Source organism: Erithacus rubecula, assembly GCF_903797595.1.
Source record: "Erithacus rubecula genome assembly, chromosome: 20".
Classification (NCBI taxonomy): domain Eukaryota; kingdom Metazoa; phylum Chordata; class Aves; order Passeriformes; family Muscicapidae; genus Erithacus; species Erithacus rubecula.
The window spans coordinates 9,547,355-9,566,050 of record NC_136672.1 but is presented as its reverse complement, the minus strand read 5'-3'; the positions used below and the strand labels follow the sequence as shown (position 1 = coordinate 9,566,050).

The window sequence follows — 18,696 nt, the reverse complement described above, 5'->3', positions numbered from 1 at the left end:
TAACAGGTGATACCTTCTGGATGAAGGGTGGGTCATGGGAAAGATAAGATGATTGCCCAGCTGGTTTAAAGATGGCCCATTAGCAGATAATGTGTGCCACAGAGATAAAGATCACTGCCACACCCAGCTCCAACAGATGGTGATAGAATACACATCTCCACCTAAGACAAACTACCAAAGGTTCTCTCCTGGAGCTCTGCTCTCGGTCACACCAAAGGGGATAGCAATTTCTGCAGCCCTGTTTCAGTGAGTTGTGATTAATTGATGCTTGATTTCGCTAGGAATGGTCTTGGTTGTCTGCACTCAGAGGAGGGGAAAGATGTTTCCTTTCCAGTGCCAGTAACATAAAATCTCCCTTTTGTGCATTTTCATTTCTATGCTGACTAATTTATGCAAGAGAATCCCCTTTTCTTTCCAAATAAAAGAATAATTTAGAATTACTCTTATATCAAGTGGAGGAAGTTTTAAAATAAGTCAGTGTGTACAGAGAGTACTTTCAGGCTTCCTCTGCTTTTTTTTTTTTTTTTTTTTTTTTAATGTCTTTCATGTTGCCAGTATTTGAACTCATTTGGCCCCACTAGTGTTCAAACTGGAGTTTCCTGGTAGGGCACAAGGAACTAGAGGAAGATGCTGATTTATGAAAAACTCGTATCTAAAGGAAGTCTGAAAAACATTTTATAGCTCTAAAATGTTTAGAAGATGCTGATTTATGAAAACCCTGTTTCTAGTAGAAGTCTGAAACGCATTCCATGGCTACAAATAGTTGAGCAGTCTGAGGTTCTCTCCCTGCTACATTTTGAATCATTTGGTGAATGATCAAGGTTTGAGTCTTCTGGAAATAAAATTCTCTCTGGTCATCAGTGATAGTGAGGGAATGAATGGAGCTGTGCCAGGTTGGATTTTAGGAATTTTTTTCTAATTTCTTTAGTGCTGGTCACTGCCAGGCTCCCCAGGAAAGGGCATGGCCCCGAGGGTGCCAGAGCTCCAGGAGAGTTGGGACAGCACTGCCAGGGATGCACAGGGTGGGACTGTCGAGGTGTAAAGGCCACACTTTGGATCCATGATCATTGTGGATCCCTTCCAAGTCAGGACATTCTGTGATTCTATGAAAATTCCTAGAAGTTTTTAACAGAGCATCGGGCAATCTGAGTATCCCCCACCATTTCCAACACACAAACTCATTCTGGACGCGTTTCTGCTGAGCTCCTCTCCTCAGAGTGTTTATTCATCTCTTTCCTAACACAGCCTGCTGCTCTACGCGGTTTTTCTGCTTCCCCTGGTGTTGCAGCTGTGTGTGCTGGCTGGCTGGCAGAGTGTGAGTGCCTGGCAGCTCTCTCCTGATCGCTACTTCTTGCCCCTGGGGAGGAGATCCTACCTGAACACCACCACCCTCCTGGTCTACAACCACACAGGTGAGGGAAGGAGCTTCTCCTTCCCAGGTCTGAGCTGCTGCTGCTCCAAAGGAAAGCACAGGGCAGAGCAGATGGGTGAGATGTAGAGGATCCAAGGGGGGTGAAGGTTTTTATTTAATGAGGCTAAAATTTTAATGAGGGAGGAGGGAAGGGTTTGTCTTTAAAGGGTGATGAGGGAAACCTGCTGGTGAGATCCTGATGAGAGATGTGCAAAGGGGTACCAGAGCAGCTGAGATAAGATGGGGACAGAATTCTCTCCCTGCCACAAATCCAGATCTCCATCCTGCAATTTCAGAGTTTGGGATTTTCAAAGCAGGTGCCACACTCCATGCTGAGTCAAATTAATGAGTTGCTTCCAGAGTTTCACCTTCAATATTCCCATGAGTGGATGATATTTGATTTTTTTTAGCCAGAGAATGATACTGGTATCTTCATCATATGGTCCCAAAGGAAAATTCATTTTGTAGCACTTCAGAAAAGGCTAGGGGGGAAAAAAACAACAATGCAAAAATTCAGACTGAAATCTGTTCACTTCCCAAAAACTAACGTGCAATGATCCAGCGCACACGTGCTGGCTGATGCCCACAGTTATTACATTTCCTGTGTTTTCATTTGGTGGTCATGGATTTAAAAATAAAAACAAAAATCAAATCATCAAAGACTCTTTTGTTTCCCAGTGTTTTAATTCCTCTCTTTTTGGTCCTCACGCCAGGCACAGGCATTGATGACTTCATCCACATGCTGCAGAGCCAGGATCTTACAGTGGAAATGGCAAAGGAGGAAAATATCACCAAGGAACTCCAACACAATGGGGCTATAAAAGTGTCCCGCAAAGGTCAGGTGAGGATTTTTTAAATCTCCCTCCAATTTCCTCACAACAATTGAATAATTAAGAAAGGTGCCTCCATCAGCTCTCCCTCTGGGATAGCCCCATTGCCTTTTTGTGCCACAGGTATGAAAATTAGGAAGTGTTTTGAGCAGTGAAGTCCATGCTAGAGGAGACCTTATCTTCCCAACCTTCCACCCCAAAATGCACATTTTTAGCACAGCAATATGGACTTCCAACACTTCATAATTTGGGTTTTTTAGCAAACAAGGGATAAGCAAAGCTATTTCAGGCCTGGATTTCCCTGGTGTGCTCCTTTCCCTGCAGATGGGAAAACCAGGAGTCCTTACCCTGTTTTTCCTGTTTTTGTGAAGAGCTACAGGTTCACGGTGCTGTGCCACTTGGAGGCCATCAACTGCTTCCCAGTGCTGGTGAACATCATCAGCAATGCCCTGCTGAGAACCTTCAACTCCACCGAGCACATCCAGGTCTGGAGCCACCCCTTCTTCTCTGTAAGTGAAGCCAGAAGGGACCAGAAAACCACTTAAGGTCTGTAAGAGCCTAAAATGAGGGATGGGAGCTCCAGGCAGGCTCTTTAAAGTGCAGTTTCTTGTATCCAAATGATGCAGCAATTTATTTATTATTTAAAATGCTGTTTATTGTATTCAAGGGATGCAGCAATTCACGGGCGGTGGGTGACAGAACCTTTTCAGTCCCAGCTGTGGGTTTGTCTGAAAGCTTCCTCTAATTCTGGTTACAATACATTAAATATTTTTTATTATAGAGCATCTTAAAGCATGCCACCCAATCAATACATTTCCTATTCCCTTCAGCCCATCATTACTAACATCACCATATTCATATTATGATTTTCCAATCACAAAAGGTTAGTGTGTTACAGTTCAAGCTAGAAGTTGTTTTTCAGTTTTCTTGCTGTGGAAAATTTTGAGATCTTTTCTCTACTTGTAACATGGCATTTTTGTTTGTGAAAATCTTTTTGCTTTTGCTGGGATCTTTTGTTTGAGGTGGATCTATCCTTTGCTCAGAGTCATTAAAGTCCCTTCCAACTCACTTTGCTTTCTCAGTTACCTAGTAAAACACGCTCAGCAATTCTTTTCTTCTACAACAAAACTTGCTATCATCTCTATACCTTTTACAGATTCTACATTCAAAAATCTTTCTGTTATACATAAATATCTGTGAGACCTTCCTGTCAACTCCTTATCCTTCCCAACATAGTCTCACTAATTAATCAGGTTTTAATGAGAAGTCTTTGTAGGGCTGTCTGAACGTGTAAATCCACCTTTCTCCACGGTGCCTCTGGAGCCACCACGTTTGACTCCAGGAAAAACAAATCTGATTTTTGCTATGTGGGTCTCAAGAGCTGCTTCAAGGGCTGGGAGGGTTTCTCCAAGAGGTTCTTTATTTTCTCCACCACATTATTCAATCTTTGGCTCATCAGTTGGTGGAAGAGAGAGCTCCCCACAAACCTGGGATGGAGGAGTGGGACCTGCATGCCCCATCTCTCCTCAGCAGCAAACACTTTGCATGGCTCTGGTTTGGGAAAACCTTCCAAAATTTGGGTTCAAAACCCTCCTTTTTTTTTTTTTTTTTTTTTTTTGGTTTTTTTTTTCTTTTTTTTTTTTTTCATACTGCCATATAATCCATGAGAAACACAGTAAGATAAATGATGAAATGAATTGTAGACATTTTCCACAAATGCTTTTTTCTTGTGTTTCCAGATGTTTAATCGAGGATACTGGGATTATTTTATGTCTTTTTACGTCATTTACATGCTACTGGTATTCCCTGGTTTTCCTCCTCACTTTGCAATGGGCTACACGCAGGATTGCAAGGTAAATTCCCTGAAATGGAGCAGGTTTGGGGTGGGCAGAAGGGACTGGAGCTGCTCTGCTAGAAGGATGTGTGAGTACAGAGCCAGGGAGTCATTTAGGCTGGAAAACACCTCTGAGGTAACAGAGTCCAGCACTGTGATTGGCACCGTGGGAGTGTTTTGATCCATGAAAAGTTTTGCCACCAACACAGAATATTAAAAGGAAAAAAGAGGAAAAGATGTCGAATTTTACCCCAGAATAATGATGGTGACTGGTTTTATTCCCTTTTCATTTCCTGGGGCCATTCCCATGGGTGCAGTTGGCCAACCAGGCACAGGCAATAAATTATCCTTTGAAATTGTGTCTCTCCAGGCAGGAGCTCGTGCCCAGCTCAGGATCTCAGGGCTCTTCCCCTCAGCCTACTGGTGTGGCCAGGCACTGGTGGACATCCCACTCTGCTGGATCCTGCTCTTCTCCATGTTTGGGCTCCAGTTTGCCATAAGCAACGAGGTTTCTGGCAGTGCCAGCATCTTCTTCTTGCTGGTAGGTCCCATTCTGGTCCTTGCTGGTTTGCTTGGAAGGGATTTAGGGGAAAATATTTTTTGTGGGGCAGCTGAGACACTGTGGGTACAGGTGGTGCTGGAACACTCTTGGTCTTCTGACTGACCTTCTTGTTTCACTTCCTATCCTTTGGGTTTCTCCAGCTGGAAATAAAAGGCAATAAATCGTGCCTTAATATATTCCTTTGCACCTCAGAGTAAAATTGTGGTAATTTCTAAATGCCCTGATCTTACTGTGTGAACATTTCCACTGCTCCCCATGGCTATAGATGAGTTTCTGGTGGTTTACCTCACTCCATTTTCTCCAACAAAAGCCTTTTCTCCCTGTAGGTCATGGGGATGTTGGGTTATGGGATTTCCCTCGTTCTCTTAGTGTACCTGATCTCCTTCAACTCCCGCAAAGGATGGAACTCTGATTTTTGGTCTCTTATCCTGATACTGGTGAGCACATGGTTGGATAATGCACAGCTGGGTTTACAGACATTTTGGGATCTTGAGCTAGCTGCCAAAACACCAAGCAGAGATGTGGAGAATAAATCTGGGTGTGTTTCATAACAGCCAATTCTGTATTAAATTTGTGTCGCTGTCTTCTGCTGCCACAATCCTACCTGGTTCTAACCTGAACTGGTGCAGGAATGGAGGCAAAAAATGAATTTATCACTCTGCTTGACACCCCACATCCAGGAGATGTCAAGTGTTGAGACAGGAGCCATCAGGCTAGACACTAATCATCCAGGCCTGGCCTGGAAAAAAGTGGATTATTGGCATGGATTGGGATGGGGGAATGAACAAGATGGGATCCCATGTTTGATTTTTCTGCCTGAAGCAGCCCTGTCCCTGGGAAGAAGTGTCCCCAGCTGGCCCAAAGCAGCAGCAAATCCTCAGGCAGAGACAGCTGAGGATCTCCTGAGCCCTCCTTGCCTCTCACCTTTCTCATTATTTTTGTCAGTTTTTATAAATTCAACAGGGAACGGCAGAACTAGACTCACAGAGTTTTAACGAGCAGTGAGTAACCCTTCCCATCAGCTGAATTCCTCTCTTGTTTTATTTTCAGGTGTGCTTTATTACTTTTTTAATCGAGAGGCTCATCAATTACCTGGACTACTTCAACATCTCCTTCTACGTTTTTTCCCTCCTGGTTCCCGTGTACCCCCTGATGGATTTAGTGTTCTTCTGCCTGCACGTGAGTGGTGGTTCAGGGCAAGGAGTGACCAAAATCTGGGGGTGACTGCACCAAAATCTGGGGGTAACTGCACCAAAATCTGGTGGCAACTGCCCTAAAGTCAGGCAGTAGCTGCTCCAACATCTGGGGGTAACTGCCCTAAAATTTGGGGGTAACTGCACTAAAATCTGGGAGTAACTGCCCCAACATCTGGGGGTAACTGCACTAAAATCTGGGGGTAACTGCTCCAACATCTGGGGGTAACTGCCCCAACATCTGGGGGTAACTGCCCTAAAATCTGGGGGTAACTGCCCCAACATCTGGGGGTAACTGCACTAAAATCTGGGGGTAACTGCCCCAACATCTGGGGGCAACTGCACGCTGCAGTCTGGGAAGGCTCATCCTAGGTGGGATTTTCTGAATGTTTGAGGGAAATCAGAAGTTTTGCAGATTTTCAAAGCATTTTTGGATGTTACTTCATTAACCAGAATGGTGCTAAAGAATTACACATCTTCTTTGAATGGTTTATTTTTTCATTGTTACAGATTTTCCTGGAGGATGATGAGAGATTTGCTGTGGTCTCAGGCATTCATTTCACGTTTGCTGCCTTTGCAGTAAGAAAACATTTAACATTGCTTTGTTTAGGAATGTGTGTCTCCTAAAACCCCTCCTCAGCTGTGAGGAAGCAGGAGGATCTGGCTGGGTCTGGATGACACTTTACCCGTTGTGCTAAAACAATTTCACACCTTTGAAATGGGGAAAGCAAAATGAAAATGAGCTCGGATCACCTCATGCTGTCGTGTTATTTGATTAATTGGGGTTTTTCTGCCCTTAGTGCTTCCTGCAGGGTTGGTTACCCTGAATTTCAATGCTAATGGGCTCCATTTCCACTATTTCTGTTTGCCCCAGGTGCTTTTTAGCACTGCCACCACCTCAGTGCCAGCTCTGGTGGGAGGCAGGGCAAGGCTGTTAATGTGACAATCTGTTTTTCAGCCTTACATCCATTCTGTGGTGTTCATCCTTCTTCTTCGCTTTTTGGAGTTAAAATATGGAAAAGCAGTGCTGAGACGGGACCCAATATTTAGGTTTGTATAAACACACATGTCAGATCTAAACTCCTACCCACTGCTTCTCCTTGAAAATATAATTGTGTTTGCATCCCTATTTTTAAATATTTTTTTTAACTGGTGTTTTTTTATAACTTAAATAGCCCCTTAAATACTTCAGTGGTTTGATAATATAAAACAGCTTTTTAAGTTATTTAGTGCCTCCACAGGATGTAGCCTGTGCTGTGGGATGTACCAACTTCTTTTTTTGGTATAAAACAAAGATTATAAATGTCATCATTATCGTCATCATCCCCTACAATAACAATAATATTAATAGTAATCATTATAAATATAGTATAAATTCAATCCCAGGGAAATTCGCTCTTGGTCTATCCAAAATACACTGGTGGAGAACAAAGGTAAAGAACAAAATCCTAAGCTAAATCTGGTTGGATTTCAGGATTTCCCCAAGAAGAGAAAGTGGCCAGCAGCCCCCCAAGGTGCTCGAGGAGGAAGATGAAGATGTCAGAGCTGAGAGGGAAGCAGTGAGAAATGCTGTGGTGGCTCCAAGGCAGGAGGAGGTACCCTGAGTTCTGTCCTTGCTTTGCTTGATTTTCTACCTGAAAAAACACAAACCAGTGCAGGTCAGTGCTCTGGCTGTGTTGTTCTCCTTGGGAAAATCAAAATCCCAAAAGTGGGAATTTCATCAGGAGAAGAAAGCTTTTGAGAGGAACCTGGACAATAAAGTTTCCTGTTGCACCTCATATACCTGGTGAACTATAAAACAAAGATCTTCAGAAGGTTTTCTGCCTTTTTAAAAGAAAAATATAACTGAAGGATTCATGCTGTCCAAGATTATAAATTAATCTTGCTTCTTCCTCCTCACTTTCAGAAATCAGTCATTATAGTCAACAATCTGTGCAAGGATTATGAAATAAAGCAAGCTGGCTCATTTTTTAAGAAGAAGAAGAAAACAGCCACCAAAAACCTTTCCTTCTGTGTTAAAAAAGGTGAGAACTGGGACTGCCCTTCCAGACCTGTTTGAGCCCCCAGTTAATTCCCTGCACATTCCAAGTTGCCTAAGCAAGGATAGAAAAGTCAAATCTAATCTGTTGTTAAAGCATGTTTAGTCTGGGCTTGATGTGTTAATGGTGCCTCCTATTAATGATCTGTGACTGTCCATTATCTAAAATAAAGATAAAATAAAGATAAAATAAAGATAAAATAAAGATAAAATAAAGATAAAATAAAGATAAAATAAAGATAAAATAAAGATAAAGATCCTGGGGAGAGGGGACTACTTTAGCAGTGGCTCCTGGGAGTAATTCACAGCATCAGTTTAAGTGGAAATCTTATGGGTTCTCTGAGCATGTATTTTATACAATAAAACTATTTATTTTATATGACCTTTGATATTACTAAGCTGCCTTTTCTATTTTTTTTTCTTTTGTGGGACTGTGCATGATATATTTCTTGACTGGGGAACAATCCTAAGAAATTCTGTGTATTGCTTGCAGGAGAAGTGTTGGGACTTCTGGGGCCCAACGGAGCAGGGAAAAGCACAGCTATCAAAATGATCACTGGAGAGACAGCCCTGACTGCTGGGCAGGTAGGAGACACCTGGGGACAAGGGATGGATCCATGGCAAAAATCCAAACCTTGCACCTAGGCTAAGCTATCGTTTTTATCAAGGCTGCAGTTTTTGTCAGAGCTTTATTAGTGATCGGGGTTTTAATCGAGTTCATCCTGCTATTAAATTAAATAATGTATTAATAAGATGATCATGATGATGATGGTGACTTCTAATTTTCCTAAGCTGTTGCATCTGCCCTAATTGCCATATTTAATTGCCAAATCTGCTCTAGTTGCTATGTTTATATTTAAGAACAGTGTGAAATCACTCCCTCCCTGTGGATTTCCTTACCTAAACCCCACAATCCGAACCAAACCCATTCTGTTGTGCAGGTGCTGATGAAGAGGGGAGATGGAGGAGGCTCCCAGGAGCAGGCTCCTGCATTCCTGGGGTACTGCCCCCAGGAGAACCCCCTGTGGCTGGACCTGACCCCACAGCAGCACCTGAGGCTCTATGCAGCCATCAAGGGGCTGCGCCAGGAGGACACAGCTGATGCTGTGCACAGGTACACAGGGGCTGGGATGGGGTCACACAGCACACAGGGGCTGGGATGGGGTCACAGAGCACACAGGGGCTGGGATGGGGTCACACAGCACACAGGGGATGGGATGGGGTCACAGAGCACACAGGGGATGGGATGGGGTCACAGAGCACACAGGGGATGGGATGGGGTCACAGAGCACACAGGGGATGGAATGGGGTCACACAGCACACAGGGGATGGGGTCACAGAGCACACAGGGGCTGGGATGGGGTCACACAGCACACAGGGGGCTGGGATGGGGTCACAGAGCACACAGGGGATGGAATGGGGTCACACAGCACACAGGGGATGGGGTCACACAGCACACAGGGGCTGGGATGGGGTCACAGAGCACACAGGGGCTGGGATGGGGTCACAGAGCACACAGGGGATGGGATGGGGTCACAGAGCACACAGGGGGCTGGGATGGGGTCACAGAGCACACAGGGGCTGGGATGGGGTCACAGAGCACACAGGGGATGGGATGGGGTCACAGAGCACACAGGGGATGGGATGGGGTCACAGAGCACACAGGGGATGGGATGGGGTCTCACAGCACACAGGGGATGGGATGGGGTCACAGAGCACACAGGGGGCTGGGATGGGGTCACAGAGCACACAGGGGATGGGATGGGGTCTCACAGCACACAGGGGATGGGATGGGGTCACACAGCACACAGGGGATGGGATGGGGTCACACAGCACACAGGGGGCTGGGATGGGGTCACAGAGCACACAGGGGATGGCATGGGGTCACAGAGCACACAGGGGGCTGGGATGGGGTCACAGAGCACACAGGGGGCTGGGATGGGGTCACAGAGCACACAGGGGATGGGGTCTCACAGCACATAGGGAATGGGATGGGGTCACAGAGCACACAGGGGGCTGGGATGGGGTCTCACAGCACACAGGGGATGGGATGGGGTCATACAGCACACAGGGGCTGGGATGGGGTCACACAGCACACAGGGGCGGGGATGGGGTCACACAGCACACAGGGGATGGGATGGGGTCACAGAGCACACAGGGGATGGGATGGGGTCATGATCCCCTCAACCCCAGCGGGAGTCGTGATGGTTCATTCGACCCCAGGGTGCAAAAGACAAAAGGCAAGAGCCTCAGGTTTGTTCAGCAGAAAGCAACAATGCAGTTTATTGGGTGTAACAATTCAGTTTTGTGATAAAGAGAGAGAGAGGTAAAGGAACAAAGTAAAAGGGAGAGAGAGAGAGAGGATGGGATGTAGCTACCAACAGACAGGAGCATCCTCGTGTTCATCCGCTGATAGACACATCTTCAATCTGTCGGGGAGAAAGAGATCTCAGAGTCTCTTTAGGAAAGTCACTTCTTATAGTCCTTTTCCAAAGTGAGTGGCCTCTGCCCAAAAGGTGGGGAGATTTATGAACTGCTGTATGTGGAGATTGTCACTCCATGAAGCAGGAGCTGGAACAGGGCACTATAACCAGTGCCCTGCTTGTACCATGGTAGCACCAGGCACAGCTACAGACACCCTGGGCCAGCACCCACCTGGGCCAGGCCAGAGCTCAGCTCCAGAGCCAGTGGTGGGTCCAGGGTCTCAGTCTCTGCTGATGGTCGTGAGGCAGATCAAAGAAACTTTGGACTGACTCTTAGAGATGGTCCCACCCCCCAGCCATGGGGATGGCACCAGAGAGTCAGAATTCACAGAGAAAACCTTGCAAGGAAATCAGGAGATCAGCTGCAGAAGTGCTTTTGAGCTCAGTGCTGTGATTAAGTGAGCGTTAAGAAAACCTCTGATTTTCCTAAGTGGCTTTGGTGGGGATAAATTTGCCACTAATGCCCTTTTAAGAATGTTGTCTTCAGGCAACTTTTCTGCAGTTTCTGATGTTAGAGTTTGGCACCACAGAAAAGGGTGCTTAGCTGACACTGGCAGGGAGGGGATGGATTCCTAATGCTGTTGATACTGATGGTGGGTTTACAAAAGAGCTTGTGGCTTATTCAGTGCACTCTGCTTCAAACAGTCACTTACATTTTAATAACACAATAAATGTTTAATGAACACAAGCAGGAGTCAAGAGCAAGGGGAAAAAAGTTCCTTTTTCTTGTCATTTTGGGAACCCTTGGTGAGAGCATTGATTTGGAATAATAAAAATGTTCTATTTTAATTTTTCCCTGCAGAATTGTGATTGCTCTGCAGCTTCAAGACTACTTAAACAAAAAAGTCAGAAAACTACCTGCTGGGATAACCAGAAAGGTGTGTTTTGGATCACCTCTGATGGGCACTATGATGCTCAAGCTCTAATTAAAACTCTCCTGCCTGAGTGGAGTGACCAACCTGAGCCTCACGTTGGGTGGGGTGGTGAAGCCTTTCCCCAACCTGCATTTCCCATAAATGAGGAGCTGTGTGTGGACACAGCTGTGTGTGCAGGAGCTTTGCTGAGCCCTTCTCTGTGTCACAGCTGTGTGTGGCACTGTCCATGCTGGGGAATCCCTCCGTGCTGCTCCTGGATGAGCCCTGCACTGGAATGGATCCCAACGGGCAGCGCCGTGTCTGGTGAGCAGCAAAGGGGCCACCACCCTGGGGGAGGGCTGGGAAGAAAAAGGATTATGTTGGGATTTACCTGAGAAGGGTTTTACCCCATCCACAGGCAGTGCTGTGCCTCACGTTGCAATGGTTCTGTTGGAAAATGTGTTTCTTGTCTCTCTCTCACTCAGGGATGGGCAAGGAGAGAGAAAAACTATTTTGCCTTCATTATTTTTGCAAGGTTTCGGACAATCCTGAATGGGATTTGGGAGAATTCAGAAAGAGACTCGAGCCAAAAGTATTTTTGTCATTATTTCAAAGCATTACCACATGCTCATTAATCTGAAATTACAGCACATGAAAATTTTATTCTAATTTCAGGGGAAAGACATTTGGATGAATATAAGAACAATGTCTGACATTTCTAGATATTTTATTTTTTTTTAATATTTTTTCCACTCTGATCACTCAGGAAAGCAATCCGGGATGCCCTGAGAGCCAAGGAGTCAGGAGCCATCCTGACCACACACTCCATGGAGGAGGCAGAGGCCGTGTGTGACCGTGTGGCCATCCTGGTGTCCGGGCAGCTCCGGTGGGTGACAGCCCCAGCTGATCCAGGCTGCTCCTCCACCCCAAGGCTTCCACCAAGAGTGCCATGGTTTCCTAATCAGGAAGTGTTGGAGTCAGTGAGTCTCTGAATTCTTCAGAGAGAAATCAGAGTGCAAGGGTAGAATTAAAGCCTTTGGATGATTGAAGTACATTAAGCCACTCACACAAAGTAGTAGTTAGTAAGTTTTAGGGTGAGCTCTAATGCTTTTAGTAAGTGAAAGGTTTCAAATGCCAGAGCAGCAGAGTGAGTTCTAGTGAAGGTTGAAAAACATTGATATCTTCAGTAGAGGCTCCAGGACCACAGTTGTAGACAGGACAGACATAATAGAGTTATAGTGAGAATATTGCTTACATTTCTTAGATAGAACAAGATAGATTGTGTGTGTAGTTCTATACATAACCTGGTGTGCTAAGAAACTAGAATTCTAATAGATTAAGGAGTGGTGGTCTGAGTTTGTGTCTCAGCTTGTTGGAAAAATCCTATGTAAGAGTTTGTATTGGGAAGAGTTGGTGCTTTTAGCAATTCTGGCTTCTAGCTTATTGCCACTGCTTCTGCCATTGCCTTTTGAGACTGATGTGCTTTGCAATAAGATGTGCTTTGTAATAAATAACCTTTTAAACCATTAGCTGCTTTGCTTATTTAAGATAACCCAATGAAACAGGAGCCAAGAGCTCCAGAGTTGGTGCCTTAAAGCACCAGAGGTCAGAGAACCTCACAAGAGGTGACAATGATTTCACTGTTCCTCCCTGCCCTGCAGGTGCATTGGCTCCATCCAGTACCTGAAGAACAAGTTTGGCAAAGGATATCTCCTGGAAATCAAGGTCAAGGATGCAGAGAGCACTGATGCTCTGCACGCTGAGATTCTGAAGATTTTCCCAGGTGCAGCCCGCCAGGAGAGGTAACTGTGAAATATGGGATGAGGAGTGGTTTGTGCACTGCCCCATGCCTGAAAACACACCTGGTGTGATGTATAAAATATGGGATGAGGAGTGGTTTGTGCACTGCCCCATGCCTGAAAACACACCTGGTGTGATGTATAAAATATGGGATGAGGAGTGGTTTCAACACTGCCTCATCCCTGAAAACACACCTGGTGTGATATATAAAATATGGGATGAGGAGTGGTTTCAACACTGCCTCATCCCTGAAAACACACCTGGTGTGATGTATAAAATATGGGATGAGGAGTGGTTTCAACACTGCCTCATCCCTGAAAACACACCTGGTGTGTTGGCCAGGCACAGGGTCTCAGCTGGAGAGGGGTCCCTAAGGGGGATCTGATTCCATCATGCCACCACATCCAGCCCTCCTGTGATCCCAGCAGCAGGACACCAATACATCCATAAAGATTCGACCCCAGAACTCAACACAGGGCAGGAATCACCTTTTCTTCTGTTTCCTCAAGGTTCTCCTGTTTGCTTGTCTACAAGGTCCCAATGAAAGATGCACTGCCCCTGTCTCAGTCCTTCTCCAAGCTAGAGGAAGGTAAGAGCAAAGCCAGCTGAATTTTGGAAAGGCAGAACAGCAACTGCTCCATTTCAACCCCCTTCCCATTTCTCCACAGCCAAGCAAAGCTGCAGCCTCGAGGAGTACAGCTTCTCCTTGAACACTCTGACTCAGGCAGGTGATTTTGATTTGTGCTGTGAAGGCAGGAGCAGGGACAAAACCTTCAGCCAAAACCAGCTGGTGCAGTGGCAAAAGGCAGTTCCACCAAAAAACTGCCTGAGGGTGGTGGGTGAGGGGTTCTCTACTGGTAAAGGGGTGGGAAATGGTTTGGGGTTTTTACTGCTGGGATTTTGCCTGGTGGGAACAAGTCTGGATGATGTCCCAGACCCCACTTGGCTGAGAAAAGCACACAGCACACCTAAGCATGGAAACAGCAGATTATTTAAGTCAATCCATTGGTGGGGAAAACCTGTATGGAAATACCTCCAGGCAGGTGATGCTGTCTGGTGTCTCCAGAGAGCACAGGGGGCTCAGCTCCTGCTCCCAAAAAAGCCTCTCCACCCCTCTCCCAGGGCTGCAGAGCTGTGCCTCCTGCAAAGGAGCATCACAGAGAAATAACCCAAGCATTATCTTGCCCCTTCCAGGTGTTTCTGGAGCTCTCCCGAGAGCAGGAAAAGGATAATTTTGATCCAACTTTGGATGGGACTTTTGACTGGAAACAGCTGCAGCAGGAGGACTGTTAAATGCTCATTTCTGCAGTGCTCATATTAACCAAACTGCACACATTTACTGCCACTCCCAGAGCACCAGGGCGAGGGGAACAGGCTCCTCTCTGATGCAGATGCTCCTCCTGCACTCTGCAGGGTCCCAGCCCTGCTCCAAGCTGCCCTTCCAAAGGCTGCTTGGTAAAACAGTGCCTGCTCTGGTGAGAGCTCTAAGCCAGGCAGGATGAAGCAGAAGAATAGAAAGCTTTGCAGAAAGAAGGGTCCTAATCCATCTGTGGAGGTCAAATCTCTCTGGATCTGGGTGCATCTGGGAATCTGGATATACTGCCACCTCCTGGGTTCCTGTCCCACCAATGTCTATGTGCCTACAAGGTGTTCTTACTGGAATTTGCACTCTGTCTTTATACCCTTCCAATAAACGTGTTTATAGGAATTGCAGTTCCATCCTCATCTGTCATCATTGCTGGGGACCCTCAGGAACAGCTCCAGCTCTCTCCACTCTGGGGCAAGTTGTCAGCCCTTCCCCTGGAAACCACCCAGGTGGAGAAGAGAAGGTTCCAGGGATTCCTAAGAGCCCCTTCCAGTAGCTAAAGAGAGCTGGAGAGGGGATTTTTACAAGGGCAAGGGGAATGGTTTCAAACTGGCAGAGAGCAGGTTTAGACTGGATATTGGGGGAAAATCCTTCCCTGAGAGGGAGGTGAGGCCCTGGCACAGGAATCCCAGAGAAGCTGTGGCTGCCCCATCCCTGGAAATACTCAAAGCCAGGTTGGATTTGGTTTGGAATAACCTGGTCTAGTTCAAAGTGACCCTGCTCACTGCAGAGGGGTTGGATTGGATGACCTTTAATGGTCCCTTCCAACACAAACTATTCATGACTTCCCTCCTTTTATCCCTGTGCCCAGCTCATTTGCAAAGGTTAAAGCTCTCACAAAAGATACTCAGTTCTCTCCACACAGTCCCAGTGGTGGCTGTGTTGCAATCACTACTCATGCACGTCCCACACTCAGCTGCAAACCATATTTTGGCAGTTGGAGGACACATCTTTAGAGCCACCCTGGTTGTTCCCCTCCTGCTTGCACAACAGCTCCCTTCTGCTCTGCACCCCTGAGAAATGGGCAGGTGAAGTCACCAAACCTTTGTGCCACCTCTTCACACACTCAGCTCTGGGAAATGGAGATTCTCTGGAAGGGCAGGGTTTTATTTGATGCTCTGGGGGTATCAGTAGCAGTGGAGAACTCAAGCCACAGTCCTCCAGAGATAAATACCATTTATATCATCCCTTGCTGTTGGAATTTTTTTTCCTCAGCACATTGTGGTTTGTGCCTCTGCAGATGCTGCTGGTGATGGGGCTTTGAGTGGGTCTGTGGAATCCACTGGCTCCCCTCTGCTCTGCCCTCTGTGTCCTGCCCTGACACACAGAAACTCTGGGAAATCTTCCCTTTGCCACCCAGCACGATGGGACCTGCTCCCTCTGCAGACCTTGACATGGTGTAAAGACTCAAACAGCACCAAAAGCCCCCAAGTCCTATCCCAGAGAGAGCATCTCTGGAGCTGGAGAGGGAAGAGGAATTCCTGCTGACACCACTTGTGCTGTTGTTTCTTCCAAGGAGCCACCACCCTCCTGTTCCACAGGTCTGACTGATTCCTCCCCCTGATATTTGACGTTTTCCATTGCAGAGCAAGGTGAAGCAAGCAGAGCTCCCTCCATCACCTCATGCACAAGAAGGGGAAGGGAAAAGACCCCCAGAGAGGAGCTGGGGCTTTCCTCAGCAGAGGGAAGGGGGACAGGGCTGGTGGCATTGCCAGCACACAGGGGACATTCCTGGCCCATGGCCAGCACTGGGAGAAAGGGGTTCTGTCTCCAGCACAAAGCAGAGTTTAGCTGGCAAGAGAGAATGAACAAAAGTTCTCAAAAAGTTCATGAGGACTTAACTTTTCCACTGGAGGAAAATAAAAAAATAAAAAAATAAAAAAAGAAAGAACAAGAGAAGGATTTCCTGGAAATGGACTGACTCCTTAAACATTCCCTTTGGAATTTGCCTCTTCCCTGAACTGAAGGGCTGAGGGAGGAGAAACATCCCCAGGAGCTGCAGTGGCTCCTGTGAGAGGAGGAGCTGCCAGATGTTCCCTGTCCAGCACAGAACCAGCCCCAGCTCTGATTATTGTCCCCATTTCCCAGGAGAGCACAGCCCCCCTGTGCTGCTGAACCTGAGCACACTCAGTGCCTGGGGGGAGCCCACCCTCCCCTGGGATGGGCCAGGCAGAGGAACAGGGAGAGTCTCATTTCCCACATTTCATAATGCCCTCTTTATCCAGCACACAAAGGGCCATTCAGCAGTGCCTCCACCCCCCAGTGTCCCAAAGTGTCCCCCTGGAGTGGCAGCGAGGAGCAGCCCCAGCCCTCCAGGTCAGGTGAGAACAACTCACCCTGTTGGGGTTTTTTGGGGTTTTTTGGCTGTTGAGACCAAGGGAGCCAGGCACGTGTGTGCTCAAGGGTGCAAAATTTGGGGGGCAAAGGGGTGTTTGGTATATTGGGGTTTTCCAGGTCTCCTCCAAGCTGTGGTGGAGATTAAATGCTAATAAAGCAAACTCAACAGAAAGTGGGATTTCTGAGAATTGCAAGGAGCTTCCCAAAAAGCAGCAATGGAAGCTCCAAAGCAGCTGAGACAGAATCCTGCAGGGTGGGAGGAGGGGGAGGCTGGGGGATGCCAAGCAATCCATGGTGGGGCTGTGACACTGTGTCCTGTGACAGGTGCCTGTCACAGCCCCAGCCCTGGGCAGGAAAATCCAGATCTTGGAGCTCAGCTGGACAAAAAAAAAAAAAATCATTTGTTCAAAGCAACCCAGCCAAAAAAAAAAAAAAAAAAAAAAAAAAAAAAAAAAAAAAAAAAAAAAAAAAGACAGGAGCAACCAAGGAGAAAGCTCTGTGTCTGTGTCCTGGAAGGAAAATCACCATGAGCAGGGGCTGTCACCTGCTGACAGCTCCTGTCCCTGCAGCACCTCTGGCCCTGGTGGCTGTCCCAGAGCAGAGCCAGATGTTCTGCAAGCAGCAGGAATGAGGCAAAGCAGATGCTGGCAACCTCCACAGCTCAGGAGGCCAATTCTCTTTTCCCACCCACTTGAAACAAAAGAGGGAATGGGGGTTGGATTCCATGTCCACGTGAGGAGGAGAGCAGCTCCTCAGCCTGGAGTTCCAGGCTCTTGGAACAAGCAGCTCCCAGCTTTTAAATTTTAAACCATTTCAGCTTGAATTACTCTGCAGGTGAGGCTGAGAAGGGTTTTCCTCCTGCTCTGCAGCTTCCTGATCCATCTCAGCACCTCACCTCCCTTTGGAGATTTCCAGCCCCAAATATTCCCTGCAGCAGCAGATGTCTCAAATATCAGGCAGGAGACAACGTGAGGCTGTGTCAAGCAGCAGCCAAACCCAACAAAATATTTGCTTCAAAGCAGGAGGAAGGACAGCGTGTCCAGCTGGGAAAAGCAGGAAATGGTTTCTAAAAGGGTGAAAGAAGGGGATGGAGGAGGAGATGATTGTGCAAGACATGATGTTTCAATTAGAAAAGCCCTGAATGGTATCAGTTCATGAACTCGTGTTCTGGGCAGGGTGGAGATGTTGGATTTGTTCCTGTGCATCTCCATCCTGGCACAGACATCAGATGGTTTTATGGACAGGTAAGGGAGGACAGAACCCCAGGCAAACAGATGGGGATTAACAGATTTTGGTTAACTTCAGATGTGGAAACCAAGAAGGGAAAACTGGGAGTGAAAGAAATCTTTTCTGGGGGGGAAAAAATCACATTTATTTTATAAAACTGAGCATGGCCAGAAAGCAGCACAGTGAGTGGTGACCAAGTGCCCAGAGCCAGGCTGGATGTGGCTCTGAGCAACCTGGGACACTGGGAGGTGGAATGAGATGAATTTTAAGGTTCTTTCCAACCCAAACCATTCTTAGATTCTGTTTTTTACCAGACACAGCAATACTCATCAAAATTATCCCTCAAGTGCAACACAGACAATCATTTTCTGGACCTGCAGCCTTTTCAGCAGCAGCGCTGCAGCTCAGCATTTCCTCCCAAGCAAATATTTTGCTCTGTCATCATAAGGCTGAAAAAAGCCTCTAAGATCAAGCCCAGCCATTACTGCTCTTCTTTGCAGCCTCTATCCTTTGTTAGAAAGAGAAAATTGCCATTTTGAGGGGAAAAAAATACTTGATTTGCCATTTGCAGCTGCCTGACCTCAGCCAAAGCTGCCTGTGGAGCAGGTGGGGAAAATGCACCTGATCCCACCTGGGAATGGATGGGCAGTACAGGAGGGATGCTCAGGGCCACAAGATGCTCTGGACCCCTCCTGCTTTTTGTGCTGCTGCCGGATCTGCTCCTGCAGGAAAAAACCTCTGCGAGTGCTGCTGCCCCAGGG

At 46.8% G+C, this 18,696-nt stretch overlaps 1 protein-coding gene across 1 annotated transcript in view; it reads left to right on the top strand.

Moving 5' to 3' along the window:
- Positions 1-14,708, top strand: part of LOC306810656 (ATP-binding cassette sub-family A member 10-like) — a 28,121-nt gene extending 13,413 nt beyond the window's left edge. The window contains exons 20-39 of the mRNA XM_079323481.1: positions 1,246-1,412; positions 2,125-2,252; positions 2,613-2,750; positions 3,981-4,094; positions 4,446-4,616; positions 4,964-5,074; positions 5,688-5,816; positions 6,341-6,409; positions 6,789-6,880; positions 7,305-7,425; positions 7,737-7,854; positions 8,362-8,453; positions 8,810-8,982; positions 11,154-11,229; positions 11,435-11,529; positions 11,972-12,091; positions 12,867-13,007; positions 13,515-13,594; positions 13,674-13,729; positions 14,200-14,708. Coding sequence (XP_079179607.1) covers positions 1,246-1,412; positions 2,125-2,252; positions 2,613-2,750; positions 3,981-4,094; positions 4,446-4,616; positions 4,964-5,074; positions 5,688-5,816; positions 6,341-6,409; positions 6,789-6,880; positions 7,305-7,425; positions 7,737-7,854; positions 8,362-8,453; positions 8,810-8,982; positions 11,154-11,229; positions 11,435-11,529; positions 11,972-12,091; positions 12,867-13,007; positions 13,515-13,594; positions 13,674-13,729; positions 14,200-14,298 — 2,290 coding nt within the window. The 3' untranslated portion in view covers positions 14,299-14,708. The remainder of the gene's footprint in view (positions 1-1,245; positions 1,413-2,124; positions 2,253-2,612; positions 2,751-3,980; positions 4,095-4,445; positions 4,617-4,963; positions 5,075-5,687; positions 5,817-6,340; positions 6,410-6,788; positions 6,881-7,304; positions 7,426-7,736; positions 7,855-8,361; positions 8,454-8,809; positions 8,983-11,153; positions 11,230-11,434; positions 11,530-11,971; positions 12,092-12,866; positions 13,008-13,514; positions 13,595-13,673; positions 13,730-14,199) is intronic.
- The last annotated feature ends 3,988 nt before the right edge of the window (positions 14,709-18,696 follow it).